The following is a 14,804-nucleotide window of genomic DNA, read 5'->3' as shown; positions in this document are numbered from 1 at the left end:
GCCTTATTTAAGACACAAGGACTACAGAGGAAGATTTGTGAAAAACAATTAGCATAGCTTTAAAGCATGCAGTTCTTAATTATCCATAGCCTGTTGACATCAGATAATTAGTGTCTTAATTTTTAATATTTTGTCATTAACTTCAGCATATAGAAAAATGCAGAACGTTGTCTGAGCATAGCATTTGTAATGGAAATTGTATATGATGATAAAAACAAAACTGGTTAAGCCATATCACTATTGTATTATTCAAATACTGCTAATACTCTTAAACTCAACACCCTCACCTCTAGTTATGTCAGACTATACCACTGTGAGCTGATGTATTTATGTGTATAGACATGTATGGACAGTAATAAATATATGTTTTTTAACCTTATATATTTTATGAGGACATATATATTCCTAAGAGAATGGGCATTCGAATGGTGGTAGGGCTTAAGTGTTACAGCTTTAGGAATCTTTTGCCTATAGATGGTGAGTTAATGAGTGGCCTTTCCTGGGAAGAGGAGTGGAGGTATAATTTAAAAGTGTGACAAAAAAGTTTTGAGAAAACAAATAGTTAGGAATTGGAAGAATCTCAGAAGCATATGACAAAGACCAAAGAGGGGTGGCCAGGCCAATTGAATAAGGGGGTTGTCACAATTACCAAAGGAAGGGAAATTTTCTTATCAAGTTAATCATAGAATCAAGTGTCACAGGAGGTCAATAGAATGAAGACACAAGAAAGTCTACTGGATTTGAAAATTTGGAACCATGAGAAACAGTTTTTGCTGATAACATGAGGTAGAAAATATCATAATGATATTTACCATGGACAAAAGCAAAGCCTGACACTATGGCATACATAGTAGAGTATTCAGCTCAATGATGGCTGAATTGAATTGTAATAAATTACTTTTTATGCTGATTTCATACAACATTTATCAGACTGGTAAAGACTTTAAGACAGAGAATGAGTCTGAATTATGTTTGGAAAAAATTACTGCCTTTGTTCTTTTCTAATACATTATCATAACCTTGTTTTCTCCTTGTTTTGACATCTCATCCTATTTTCTCACATCCCTGACATCACCAAGAACCCAAATATAGCCTCACATAAATTTCATTGTTGAGAACCTGATAATCTCAGAAATAAAGGTCATAAAAAGAAAGATGTTAATTCTACAAAGATAGACTATGTATTTATAACTATCTTTCATCTAATATAGTATCATTAATATTAAATGCTATAAAATCAAAGGACTGTTTATACACATCTAATACCAAGACTGTGTTATGCTAGATAGACGATAGATGATAGATAGATAGACATATATCTCTTCTTCTTTCTCCAGTAGATTTTAAATTATATGTCCCATATCATGTACTTGCCAATATAAAAAGTATAACCACCTAAAAATTTGGAAATTTTATTTTTGCTATGTGCAGTATTTGTTAATACTGATAAATCTTTTATTTTTAGACACATTTCCTTTATCTTTGAAAATTATGTAAACAAAGAACAGAAAGCCATTATCTTATTTCAACAAATGTCGGATATTAATATAATTTGTAAGTGACTTCTGGTACACCTGCTGCATTAAACACTGGTGTTATGTTTGAAAATACAACAGCTGACCTCCTTTAGACTGCTGCCTTCCTACTTTGATGTTTCATTATTTTCTTCAATCCAAGGATGAAATGGATGAATGGATCTTAATTATAGTGTCCTGGTGACTCTTTTTTCAGACCATTTTTCTGGACAAGCATCAGCTAATCTGACAAATCATGAACAGTTTACTTTATAGTTTGGCTGAGATTAAGTTACTAACTGGAACCTGCAGGGAACGCAAAAAGCAATGTCTCCTGATAAAATGCACTGGGTGTTTGCTATGCCTGTCTTCAATTTTAATTCATAACCTTTAGGAATGACGAACTATAAACAGATAATTCTCTGACAGATATATTTTTATACACTTAAATTTATAGCACTTCAAACACAAACCCTGTGTATCCAATTTACATATCTAAAATCTACGTCATGTGTTTGACTTTGAATTTTTTTATTTCTGGAGTTTTCACTGTGTAAAAAGAGCTGCTTTGTAAATTTTTTTATGTAACACAATTTTAGAAATATTTCTTTGTTAGAACTAGGTTAAAACATCTGCAGTTATTATTTTAATTGCATGTAAGTGATTATAAAAATTTAATTATGTTTTAATTTGAAGTATTTTTATGTGATCCTGGAACAGATAGATTGTTGAAGGAATTTGAGTTCAAATTTTGGATGTTTTTCAAGTTTAAATTAAAAAGTATAAAGTTTCGAAAGAGTCAAATGACTATTTGAGGGTTCGTAATAACTGTTGTAGATCAGTATTATTCAAAGTTTTCCAAAGAACAAAAAGTGTTCAACCTTCATGCTTAGGTTATTATTATTTCTTCTAATAGTAATTGATTTTTTTTGTGAATTCCATATGCCATCTACTGGATGACACGATTTTCTTGTTCAGCATGAAGTTTGTTCTTGCAGACACTATGTGTTTTCTTTACACATATCAGTAAAGACGTATTCATTAGTTAGAGTAGGCAAATGAATAACATGTAACGCCATATTTTCTAATAACTGTCATTTAATTGGATATTTTGTTTCATCTCTCTTCTCTTACATGCATAATAAACATATATAAGATAACTCAATATAGAAATTAGATTTAGTATCCTTCTGGGTAACTGAAATTACCCTGCCATCCTTAAAAAACAGTATTTTTTATTGTTCCTACACTGTAAATAAATGTACTGGCAATAAAGAATTAACAGCACATCCAGGAAGACTTTATTTAATAATGACAATGTAAAATACTTCTTGTGCCATTCTATTTATCTAATTTATAACTCTATTTGATTACTCCAGCATGCCTTTATCTGTAAGAATTGTACCCTAGGGACTAGTCAACTTATTAATTCATCACTTGTCGTTTTTTATGGTTGCAATCCCCATTATAGTATGAGCGTAGAGTGATCCTCTCGTCTGAAAGCTGCCAGCCAACTGGTTCCAGTCTAGGTGACTTTTGTTTGTAACTATGGTCCTAATGGTTTTTCTATTGGCTTCTATTTCTAATAGATTACATTACAATCTACTTTTTTGTCTTATGGTATCATGATGAGGATAGGACAGCAAGAGTGAATTCCACACCTGCAATTACAGAGTTTTAAAAAGACGAAAGACTTGCTTCAAGTTAACCTGTAGGCTTTTAAAAAAATGCCTTTTGATTTATCTGTCACCTGATCCATCAGCAATGAATAATTTTCATGGAAGGTGCACTTTAATTACATTCCCATTTGACTTGCATTATCAAGCCCTATCTAGGTAATTAATCTCACCAAGTATCCAATTTCGGCCTTTATTGCTGGCAGGCAGACCTTCAGAATTATGTGTGCTTGAATGGGTCTTGGGCCTTTTTCACCAGGCAGACCCTGAAAGAGATCTGAGGTCTTCCAAATCTTGAAAGTATGCCTATGAATTTTTTCTCTTAGATATTGTGAATAAATTAAATTATATTTGGCATCACAAATATACTTCCATAATCAAAGAAACCTATAGATTATTATAATCATGAAAATGATACTAAAATTGAGTCACCTTTCACTTCTAGGTATAACCAATCTGCATGTCATTTTGTATGTAGAGGACCTGTGCTGAATTATTAACTGTAGCTAACATGTGTATCAGTTTGCTGGTGTAAGTTTGCAAAAGCTACCACCTAAACTTCAGCATGTTGGTTTAGTTCAGGATTTAAAGTTTATATGAATTGAAGTGAATTGGGGTTAAAGATGGTTAGATAAAATTAGAAACATTTACAATTAGCCTTGTACTTTAAATTCAATTATATACTCTGTTTTCTACAACTTTCTTTATTCTGAATTAATAGACACCTCACTTTTTATATTTTCCTATCTTTTGATTTTCATAATTTCTATCTCTTAATTTCCGAAACTGATTAATGTCAAAAGTCAGTGATCCTAACAACTTAGTTTACACACACACACACACACACACACACACACACTCTCAAAGTAAGTTTGAAATATAAAATTTGCCTTTCTGTTGTAGTCTTATTTTATGATCTTGTGCAAAAATGCATAAATGTTTTATTATTTGTATATTTGGAAATTATGATTACTGTATATGTAGTATTTTGCTTCTCTGAGAATATTTCAAGAAACCCTGGGGGTTCTCCGAAAATCAAATTAAAATATAGAGTAGATGGATTGGCTGTCTGTTTGAAAGTGACCTAAATATCTGCCATTATTTTAAGCTATAGATTGTCTGATTTGCAGAAGAGAAGGCAGTCCAATCTTTAATAGACTAAATAGGTTATCATGCTTACACAGCAAGAATTGTGGAAAATTTAGACTGATGGTACTAGGAGAAAGGGTGAGTACTTTTCCACTTTCCACTGTCACTCCTATGCAGGTGAGCCTGTGAATCTCTGCCTCTTGCCCTGAGTTCTCTCACAGACTACTACCTGTATCTTCACAAGGTCATAGATTGTGATTGCATTTATAAGTGTTCCACTATCAAAACCAACTTTACACCGCCAACTTTGTATTTTTTTCTCTTAATGTATAACTTTAATTTGACCTTTTGATTTTTACAAAAATAATTGAAGACATATAATATGGATTTCTAAAATATTTAACATTTCTTTGTAAAAACCACATGGAACTTTTTACCCAAGTATTAGTTTCCCTTGTCATTTAGAAATAAATCTTCAATTTTTAAAAAGTGGCTTACTTGCAATTATATATAGGAACATTTTACTACAGGTTGAGTATCCCTTATTTGTAATGCCTGGGACCAGAAGTGTTTCAGATTTTGAATTTTTTTTGGAGTTTTGGAATATTTCTATTATACTTACTGTTCCCAGTCTAAAAGTACAAAATCCAAAATGATCGAATGAGCATTTCCTTTGAGCATCATTTCGGTGCTCAAAATTCTTTTTAACTTTGGAGCATTTTGGATTTTAAATTTTCAGATCAGGTATTCTAAACCTGTACCCATAATATTTCTAGAATGAAGATGTGATAATTTAATAATGTTTTCATTAGATACATTCATGATAATTGTTTACAAACCACCCAGTAGGTTAAATCAGAATTTAAATTGGTCAAGAAGATTCATTACTGAATGATTTACTATTGTGAATTCTGTAGTAAAGTTTATGTATGCATATACACACATATACATACACACTCAGATATGTATATATCCTGTTTGAATATATATGAATTCATATTTTACATGTTTAAAGAAATTGTTTTGTTTATATAGTATTGACATACTTCCCGTAATAATCAGGCATATATAGCTAAACAAAGAGTTTATGGCTTATTAACATCTGTTCCTATGTTTAGTTCCCTTTGGAACCTAGGAATCATGAGGATTTATATTTCTCAGTAATTGTTATTGTTCCCTGTAACACTATTTTGAATTGGAATATGGCAAATATAATTGATCTAACTTATATAGATAAAGGGAGAGATTATTTGTACATTGTATGGTAAATAAATAGGGTCTAGTTTAGTATTTAGGAATGATTTGTTAACCAGAAACATTCCCCAAAGTTATTTTACTTTTCTTTTATATATTCTTTAGACATATGTTTTTACAATGTACTGACATGCCAAAAAATATGTATTGCCTGGGCTGTTTACATAGTCAATAAATATATTGAGCCCAGTGGATTATTTTTCTGTATCAAAATAAAATCAGTTTCTATGTAATAATGCATCTAGAGAAAAATAGACATAAAAGACATATCAGAGAAATTGGACACTGAATTTAGAATCAAAATGTTTGAATCCCAGGTTGATCAAGTTGTTTTGTGACCTTGGGCAAGTAATTCAATCGCTCTATCTTATTAGTTAATCTCAGTATTACATGAAGCAATACACGAAAAAATGTTTTATAAAATAAAAACCTCATGCAGTTATGAGTTAGTGGTGTTGATGTAGTAGAATTGAATTCTTTGCTAGAAATTTAACTGTGACAAAGTGCAGTTTTGGAAAAAGTAACAAAATAATGCTGATTATTATACAAGATTAATGTTGTCTTCACTCTCAAAATATGTAACCCTCTCAATAACCAGGACTACAAAAGAATAATAAATCGTTGACTATTCTTTAAACAAGTAATGTTGACACTTCTAAAAACCGATCTCTAGGCAAAATTTTAGCAATTAATGAGTTGTATTAGATATAATCAGTTTCTAAAAATGAACTTTGAATTCTGAAGACACTATCTCCCAATAAATTAAAACTTTATTTTTATTGCCAGTTTTTGTATTACATGTTTTTAAAAATGATGCTAAGTGTTCATGTAAAATTTTATTCCTGTACAGTTTGAGAAATTGTTATTTAATAAAATGTTGGTATCCTACGGTATTATATGTGTGCATATATTTCTATAAAATTTAATATTTATTTAATTTAACATAAAATTTGATTATCTCTCTGTACATATAGATATCGCTATAAGGAGAGATAAATATAAAGATATATAGAGATATGTAATATGTATTAAAATATATAATACATATGATTTTCTTCTCTTATCAGACTACAGGACCTCTTCCATCATTGCACTCAATTTATATCGTGTTTTGAGGTTAGATAGTATAACTTTGGAAGGCAATTATTGTATAGGAGGAACACTGAAAAGATTCTAAAGATCAACTCTCTGTAGCTGTTTTAAGTTTTTAAGATATATTCTGTATCTCACCTCCATTAAACAAATAAGAGAATGAAAAATAACCATTTTATTGTTTTGATTATTATTTAATATTCAGGTATAATTGAGAACTTTGAGGAAATTTTAAACATTTGTGAACATCTATTTTTGAAATTTAAGCCCGTTTATAGCCAAACTGGGCAAAAAAGAAACATGATTTATTGGAATACCGATTTGGAGAGGGAGTTGAATTTCAGTGGTTCAGAGGTGACATTGGAATCACAAGCAGAATATCCCCTGTAACTTTGTAGGAGCTTCCAAGGTACCCGAAAGTCATCCTCTTATTTAATATATTTGATTGGTTTTAAGCTATTGAATACATACACACTAACACATACACCCTGCTTAGACTATTTCAAACTATTAAATTTAAAAAGCAAGAATTAGGAAGCTGAAGAGTGTAAAACACAAGAAAAGAGAGAGAAGAGAGAAGCATGTGATTTCCTCAAGCACTCTGAATTTGGATGGAATTGCATATGAATGACAGCAGTCCCAGACTTTCCTTAACCCCAGAAAATTGTTTTTTCTTTTACATTTCTACTCCCAGAGGCTGTTGGTGGGGGATTTGGGGGCAACATGATGATATTCTTAGGCTTCCTGTTCAAGACTTTTATACTGTTTGATGAGTTATCTCCCTTTTGTTCTCTCCCTCCCAATGCTTCTTCTTCCCTCCCTCCTTTTCTTTCTCTCCTTCTCTCTTTTCCTCACCTCCCTCCATCCTCACTCCATTTCTTCCTTCCGGTTTGTTTTGGTGATAAAGAACTATGTGCAGAAGAAAAAGCATGCTACAATATGAAATCATTATTCCAGTGTCACAAGAGTCATATAAACGGTGAACAAAGAGCAAGTTGTTCCCTGAGAATTCATTTCTTTGCCTCCAGGATGCTGCTGCTTTTTCCATCCTGTGATACTTACTTGTCTTTCTGAGGTATATCTAACTTGAGAGCTCCAGGTTTGAGATCAGTGGTGAGAACAACAGGCTTGTCTCTGATACCCTACTGTTTTGACGTGGAAAAATAGTGGAATATTTTCTTTTCCTGCCAGCTCTCTATGAGAGAAATCTCTCAATTATCTACTGAATACGTTTCAACAAATCTGAGTGAGTTTCTTTTAAAGTAGTTGTTTGAGGCCCTTTGAAAATACATTTTCTTTCCTTTGACACTTATACATTCTTGTAAACAAAATACAGCACAATGCCCAAACTGATTTTATGTTTATACAAGTACTTTTTTTCTAAGGGTAGAATTAGTCAAAAAATTATCCACAGAAAATTAGGTCTCATTTCTAATCTATATTCCAGAGAATAAAAATAGACTTTTGTTGCAGCCTTGTGCAATCAGTGTGTAAAGACATTCACTTACTAAAAGAACTTGTGATTCTGACCTTTTGGAAATGGTGTGCGGTCACTGGAACCTTGCTTTTGATCACTGGTAATCTTTGACATTATTGAGCAACCTTATCCTTGTGGATCTTTCTTCAGTGTTCTGGGTCAGTCTCCCATGGGAGAAAAGTGGAACTTTGAATTGCGGATTTGAAAACACAGCAGTAATACTCTCTTCTGTTGTTTAAGGTATTTTCTGTGAAGATTCTCACTGTACTGACTGTGCATTCAACCAAACCCAGTAAAACAAAACCAGCAGCCACTTTTAATTACTCATTGACACTTCATTTTTATGTCTTTTTTTCTAACTACTTCAAACTGCCACCCCTATAGAGGGCAAACAAAAGGAATAGGTTGGCTGATAAAAGCTTCTTTGTTCTTCATTTTTTTTTTACAAAAATAATATTTTGTAAACTATCCAATTTATATTACTCTACTGATCCTTCAAATTTATGGTAAAATTGTTAAGTTGGAAGAAGGATGCCATTCAAAGCAAGAGGTTACTCTTGGTTACTTGAGCAGTGGCTGCTACTGGAAATGGTATTGGGGATGAACTATTCACTTCTGTTCTTAAAAGGGCAAAAGGGGCTGGGCAGGGTGGCTCATGACTGTAATCCCAGCACTTTGGGAGGCCAAGGTGGGCAGATCACAAGGTCAGGAGATCAAGACCATCCTGGCTAACATAATGAAACCCCATCTCTACTAAAAATACAAAAAGTTAGCTGGGCGTGATGGCACGTTCCTGTAGTCCAAGTTACTCGGGAGGCTGAGGCAGGAGACTCGCTTGAACCCAGGAGGCAGTGGTTACAGTGAGCCAAGATTGTGCCACTGCACTCCAGCCTGGGCACCATATCGAGACTTCTTCTCAAAACAACAACAAAAAAGTGTAAAAGGCTTTGAACAGTTCTACATTTGACTGCCCACTACACTTTCAAAGCGAGATACACATGAAATCCAAGCAATTTGTAACATATGAGATTTGAATAGAATCTGAAACTTTCATGTATACCTTGCATTTGCCTCGTTTTCTGATGCTAAACTCATTGAAGAGGTTGTGAGAAATATTTTATTGGGCAATCTTAAAATATTATGTGATGATTATATATTATTTTTCTTTCTTGTATTAAAATACTTTTATTCTAGTAGTAGGGTAGCAGTAGGCTTGAAAGTTTTAGTGCTCAGTATACTACATGAACTATTTTTTAAACACTACTTTAAACAGGCTTTTAAAGGTACATCAATTATAATGAAACATTATCCAATATGTTTTGGGTACCAAGGATAGTACTTGTGCCTCTCTTGTAGGTTATAGCGAGAAAGATTCATTATATGTCTCTCGTATACTGGATACATGTTCAGATCTCTATCCAGCCATTTCTGGAGTATATCAAGAAATGAATTAGATAATTTCACTATGTGTGATTTGAATTTTAATAATCTCTATTGCTAAATAGAAATTTTCCATTTCTCTATTTAAATTTTCACAAAATACAAAGGAAAATAATGTAATTTATTGTTATTCATACCACAATAAGAAGCTAATAAGGATTCAAAGAGTATAGTTTCAATGTCTCTCTTTTAATTGTTATAGATAGATACATACATAGGCATTGGATTAAAAATTTAAAAAAAACCTGAAAACTGTGGATGATTATTACTGGTTAACTTATGGGTCTAACAGGTTATTCCTTTTTGCTCCTATTTTCCCGCTACTATTCTACGTCTTTGCTGGTGGTCTCCCTTCTAAAACACAGGTGCTTTTTAAAAATATAATTATTTCACTTTTTAAAAAGTATTTCCTTATGTCCTTAATGATACTGAGAACTTTAACAAATCTTTTGGAATTATAATATAAATACCAATGAAACTGTAAAATTTGAAATATAATTATTGTCCCAGGTTTGGTCAGGGCAAAACACTTACATTACAACCCTAGACAGATAATGTATCACATATGTTGATGATTATGTTTTACATTAGATGAAAAGTCTCATTTTGTTATAAAACTAAAAACAGAGGTAGAATAATTTTTATAATATTTCTTGAATATCCCCCATTTTGGGAAGCAGAAAAAGTAAGACTGGATTGACATAAAATATATTGAAGGATACATTCTGGTCTGTTAACACTTAATTGACCCTCTAGGAATCAAAGTTGCAATAGTTTTATGAGGAATGTGTTATTACTCTAAATGCTGAGAGAAGTTAAATTGCCAAAGGTGATAAAGCCCATACACTTGCTGGGTGAGACAGCACCTGAGATTATATGGGTCTGTGGCCTGTCCTGTTGCCTTCTAGGTTATTTATTTCTTCCTGTCCTTGATTTTCACACTTGTCCTATTTCTAGGGAAAAAAATCAATTCTAATAAAAATAATGCATACTAATACTGGAAAATGTTAAAATATGAGCTACACATCACAATCTATACTAGTTTTGGATTAAGTTTAAAGGTGAAACATGCAAATGTGTTCATGGTTATCAGAGAATGAAATGGATTTGCATCACACGTTTAGCCTTGATATTTGTGGATTTGAGTCAGAATGTCCTAGTTATAATGCATGGAAAAGCCACGGGGATACAGTTTTCTATGCACAGTAGCAGAAATGCTAACACCTTAATGTGCTTCTTTGGACATATTTTTTTCTACATTATACATTAAGTTTGTTCTCTAGTAGTTGGAAAGTGTTTTAGATTGTAGGTATTGTATATGCTGGTTAGAGAATTATCTTTAGAAATATAAAATTAGTTTAAGTTCCTAATAGATTCTGGCTATTAGATTTTTGTTGGATGCCAAATTTGCAAATATTTACTCCCATTCTGTAGGTTGTCTGTTTACTCTCTTGATAGTTTCTTTTGCTGTGCACAAGCTCTTTAATTACCTCCCATTTTTCAATATTTTTGTTGCAGTTGCTTTTGGCATCTTCATCATGAAATCTTTGCCAGGGCCTATGTCTGGAATGGTATTTCTTAGGTTATCTTCCAGTGTTTTATAGTTTTAGGTTTTACATTTAAGTCTTTAATCCATATTGAGTTTATTTCTGTATATGGTGTAAGGAGGGGGTCCAGCTTCAGTCCTCTGCTAGTCAGTTATTCGAGCACCATTTATTGAATAAATAGTTCATTCCCGACTGTTTGTTTTTGTTGACTTTGTCAAGGATCAGATGGCTATAGGTGTGCAGCTTTATTTCTGGGCTCTCTATTCTGTCTAGTTGTGTACCAATACCATGCTTTTTTGGTTACCATAGCATTGTAACATAGTTTGAAGTCTGGTAACATGATGCCTAGAATTGTCCTGACTAATTCAGCTCTTTTTTGGTTCATATGAATTTTGAAATAGTATTATCTAATTATGTGAACAATGCCATCGGTATTTTGATAGGAATAACACTGAATCTGTAAATTGCTTTGAGCAGTATGGCCATTTTAACAATATTGATTTTTTCCTATCATTTAGCATGGAATGTTTTTCTATTTGCTTGTGCCATCTCTTGATTTCTTTCAGCAGTGTTTAGTAATTCTCATTGTACAGATCTTTCACCTGTCTGGTTTGCAGTATTAAACAATCCTATTACAAAGTGGGCAAAGAACATGAAGAGATGCTTTGAAGAGAACATACAGGTGGCCAACAAACACATAAAAAAATGCTCAACATCACTAATCATTAGAGAAATGCAAATCAGAATTGCAATGAGATCTCACAACAGTCAGGATGGCATCATTAAAAAGTCAAAAATAACAGATGCTGGCGAGGTTTTGGAGAAAAACTTACACACTGCTGGTGGGAATGTAAATTAGTTCAGCCATTGTGGAAAGCAGTGTGGTGATTTCACAAAGAACTTAAAACAGAACTATCATTTGATCCAACAATTCCATTATTGGATATATAACGAAAGGAATATAAATTATTCTGCCATAAAGAGACATGCATGCATATGTTCATCACAGCACAATTTACAGTAGCAAAGTCATGCAATCAACCTAAATGACTATCAGTGTTAGAGACTGCATGGAGAAAATGTGGTGTATAAATGCTGTGGAATACTACATAGCCTTAAAAAAGAATGAGATCATGTTCTTTGAAGCATCGTGGATGGAGCTGGAGGCCATAATCCTAAACAAATTAAAGCAGGAAAAGAAAACCAAATGGTGCATGTTCTCACTTATAAGTGGAAGCTGAACACTGAGTACAGAGAGACACAAAGAAGGGAAGGACTGATTATCAGGGCTACTTGAGGGTGGAGTTTCGGAGGAGGGAGAGCATCAGAAAAAATACCTGTCAGATACTATGCTTATTACCTGGGTAATGAAATAATCTGTACACCAAACAACCATGACCCAAAATTTACCAGTAAGACACCTGCATATGTACCCCTGAATCTAAAAGTTTAAAACGATATAAATTTAACATAAAAATAAATATGAAATTAGTTTCTATTATTTTGATGAATTTGAGCCAGCATTTCTTATGTTTAAATTAATACTCTGCACAAGTTAATTGCTTTAAATCTGCCATATCACATTGTTGATCATATCAGTTTATTTGAAATTCAGAAATACTCTAAATCATATTTTTTACTTAATTGTATTGAAATTTTAAGGCATTTTCTGAAATAGCTCTCCCTTTTGTCTTCAGAATTTGAGATGTATTAATCCAATGTGCACAATAAACAATGTTTATATAAACTTGTTTACTTTTGTCATGCACATATATATTACGATATAGTGCAAAAATTAAATTTAACATTATAATTGAGTTCCTATAAATTGCATATAAAAATTTATAAGCCACTTAGCAAAGAGATGGAATTTGTAATTTAAGTATGTATCCTATAAAAGATTACAGATATACAAAGCTTGTGTTCTGTAGATAACTGTTCATTATTTATAGTACTTACTAGAAATATAATTTGCCAGAGTTGGGGTGAAAAGAGTTATACTTACCATTATTGTACTTATTTTATTTTATAAACATTTTTATCAAATTATTACTTTTCTCAAGTTTTTTTGTTTATTTTTTGCTTGCTTTATTCAGTTCTACTTGTCACCTTCCACCAGGTCCACTGAGCTCCACTGTACTACACTTAATCTTAGTCATGACGCTGACAAGCAATTGAGCTTCACTGTAAATATACTTTGAAGCCAATTCTGTGAGAATATTTTTAAATAAGTGTTGTTATTAAAAGTCTTATCAAAAGTCAAGTACCTGTTTCCTGTGATCTCAGTGAACAACAAAAAAGTCAAGCACCTAACAATGTCAGGTGTGTAGTAGTTGTATAATATGTATTTTGTTGAGAAATAGATTAATATATTACTTCTATTGAACTGAACTGTGTGAGGCAGTGTAGCATGTTGTCTACATTTGCCTTAAAGCAGAGTTATATAATGAAAGCCTATTAATTCAGCCTTTGCTTGTGGATGCTATGAAAAGATAAAATGACATAGTAGTTTACAATAGTGGCTGAAAAACAGAAAGTACATATCTTTGAAGAAATAATTAATTGATAAACTAAACAAGGTGTAATGTGGTTGAATTGCTATTTGCCACACACATACAAATTACATGACGAAGTTATTGGATGAGAAAGCAACATTGCCTCAATTGTTTGTATATGTCATGTAAAGTAATAATTTGTCCTTAGTTATTCAGATGATTTCCTTAACTCTCCATGATCATTTCTTTGAAAAAATGTTTATGTGTGTACATGAAATAAATTTAGTATGCATTCTAGATAGAATCTCTGTTTCTAAATAAGTTATAAATGAAAAAGTAAGACTGATGTCTAGGTTTGATTTTTAAAAGCTCTGGAATGTTTTTTTGTATTTTTCTGCTAAATACATAATCTGCATATTTCAGGAAGGCATGTATTCAGGAGTTGCAGAATTTGGAAAGGGATTAAAGGTAAAGAAAACTGAGAAAAGACCTTTGTGTTTAGCAAGAAAGATATTGTTGAAGACCTTAAAAAACACGATTTTATTATAGTGGTGTGACTATACATGTGGAAAATAAAACTAGGGAGACTTGTTTAGGCCATCTCTGTTTACTTCTTTTCTTAAAATACAGTGATATCCTTCATTTGTAATATTGTGACTTATACTTTTGTTGCCAAAGTTATAACTAAACTTTTACAGATTTACTGCATTTCCATGTTGCTAATTTTACAATTTAGCATCTGCAATACTTTTCTCGAAATAGCCATTAGTTTATCAAAATGTTTGACATATATGCCCACTCTTGACTGTGAACCTAAACAGACCGATCATCTAATGAAAAGCCAGTTAAGAAATGTTCAATATTGTGGGTAGGTGTGCATGTTCTCCATACAGTAAAGTCCTAAGATCAGTTATAAAGTAAGGAGTTAATAAATGCTTTACACCTTTTGAGATGCCTTCTCAGCTGATACCCAAGGTAACATAAAAAAAGAGAAAAGTAAATATTTTGCCCTTGGAGGAAATGCTGTTGATTGGCTTGGATAAATAACAACTTTCAGAAAGGAAATCAGTATGTCGAAGAGCTATCTGCACCCCTATGTTTACTGTAGCACTATTCACACTAGCGAAGATATGAAATCAACCTACGTATCGATCAACAGGTCAATAGATTTTTTAAATGTGGTACATATATACACAATGGTATACTATTCAGCCACAAAA

At 32.2% G+C, this 14,804-nt stretch overlaps 1 protein-coding gene across 6 annotated transcripts in view; it reads left to right on the top strand.

The window, feature by feature from the left end:
- Positions 1-14,804, top strand: part of EPHA7 (EPH receptor A7) — a 184,404-nt gene that overhangs the window by 74,204 nt on the left and 95,396 nt on the right. The window contains exon 6 of one of the 6 annotated variants that reach the window (XM_032155481.2): positions 1,617-2,803. The exons of the other annotated variants lie outside the window; for them this stretch is intronic. Within the exon in view, the coding sequence (XP_032011372.1) occupies positions 1,617-1,630 (14 nt within the window). The 3' untranslated portion in view covers positions 1,631-2,803. Of the gene's footprint in view, positions 1-1,616; positions 2,804-14,804 lie in introns of those variants that run through there. 6 annotated transcript variants of the gene reach the window in all.

Source organism: Hylobates moloch, unplaced genomic scaffold (assembly GCF_009828535.3).
Source record: "Hylobates moloch isolate HMO894 unplaced genomic scaffold, HMol_V3 SCAFFOLD_2, whole genome shotgun sequence".
NCBI classification, from domain to species: Eukaryota; Metazoa; Chordata; class Mammalia; order Primates; family Hylobatidae; genus Hylobates; species Hylobates moloch.
This window is presented reverse-complemented; position numbering and strand designations above follow the sequence as displayed.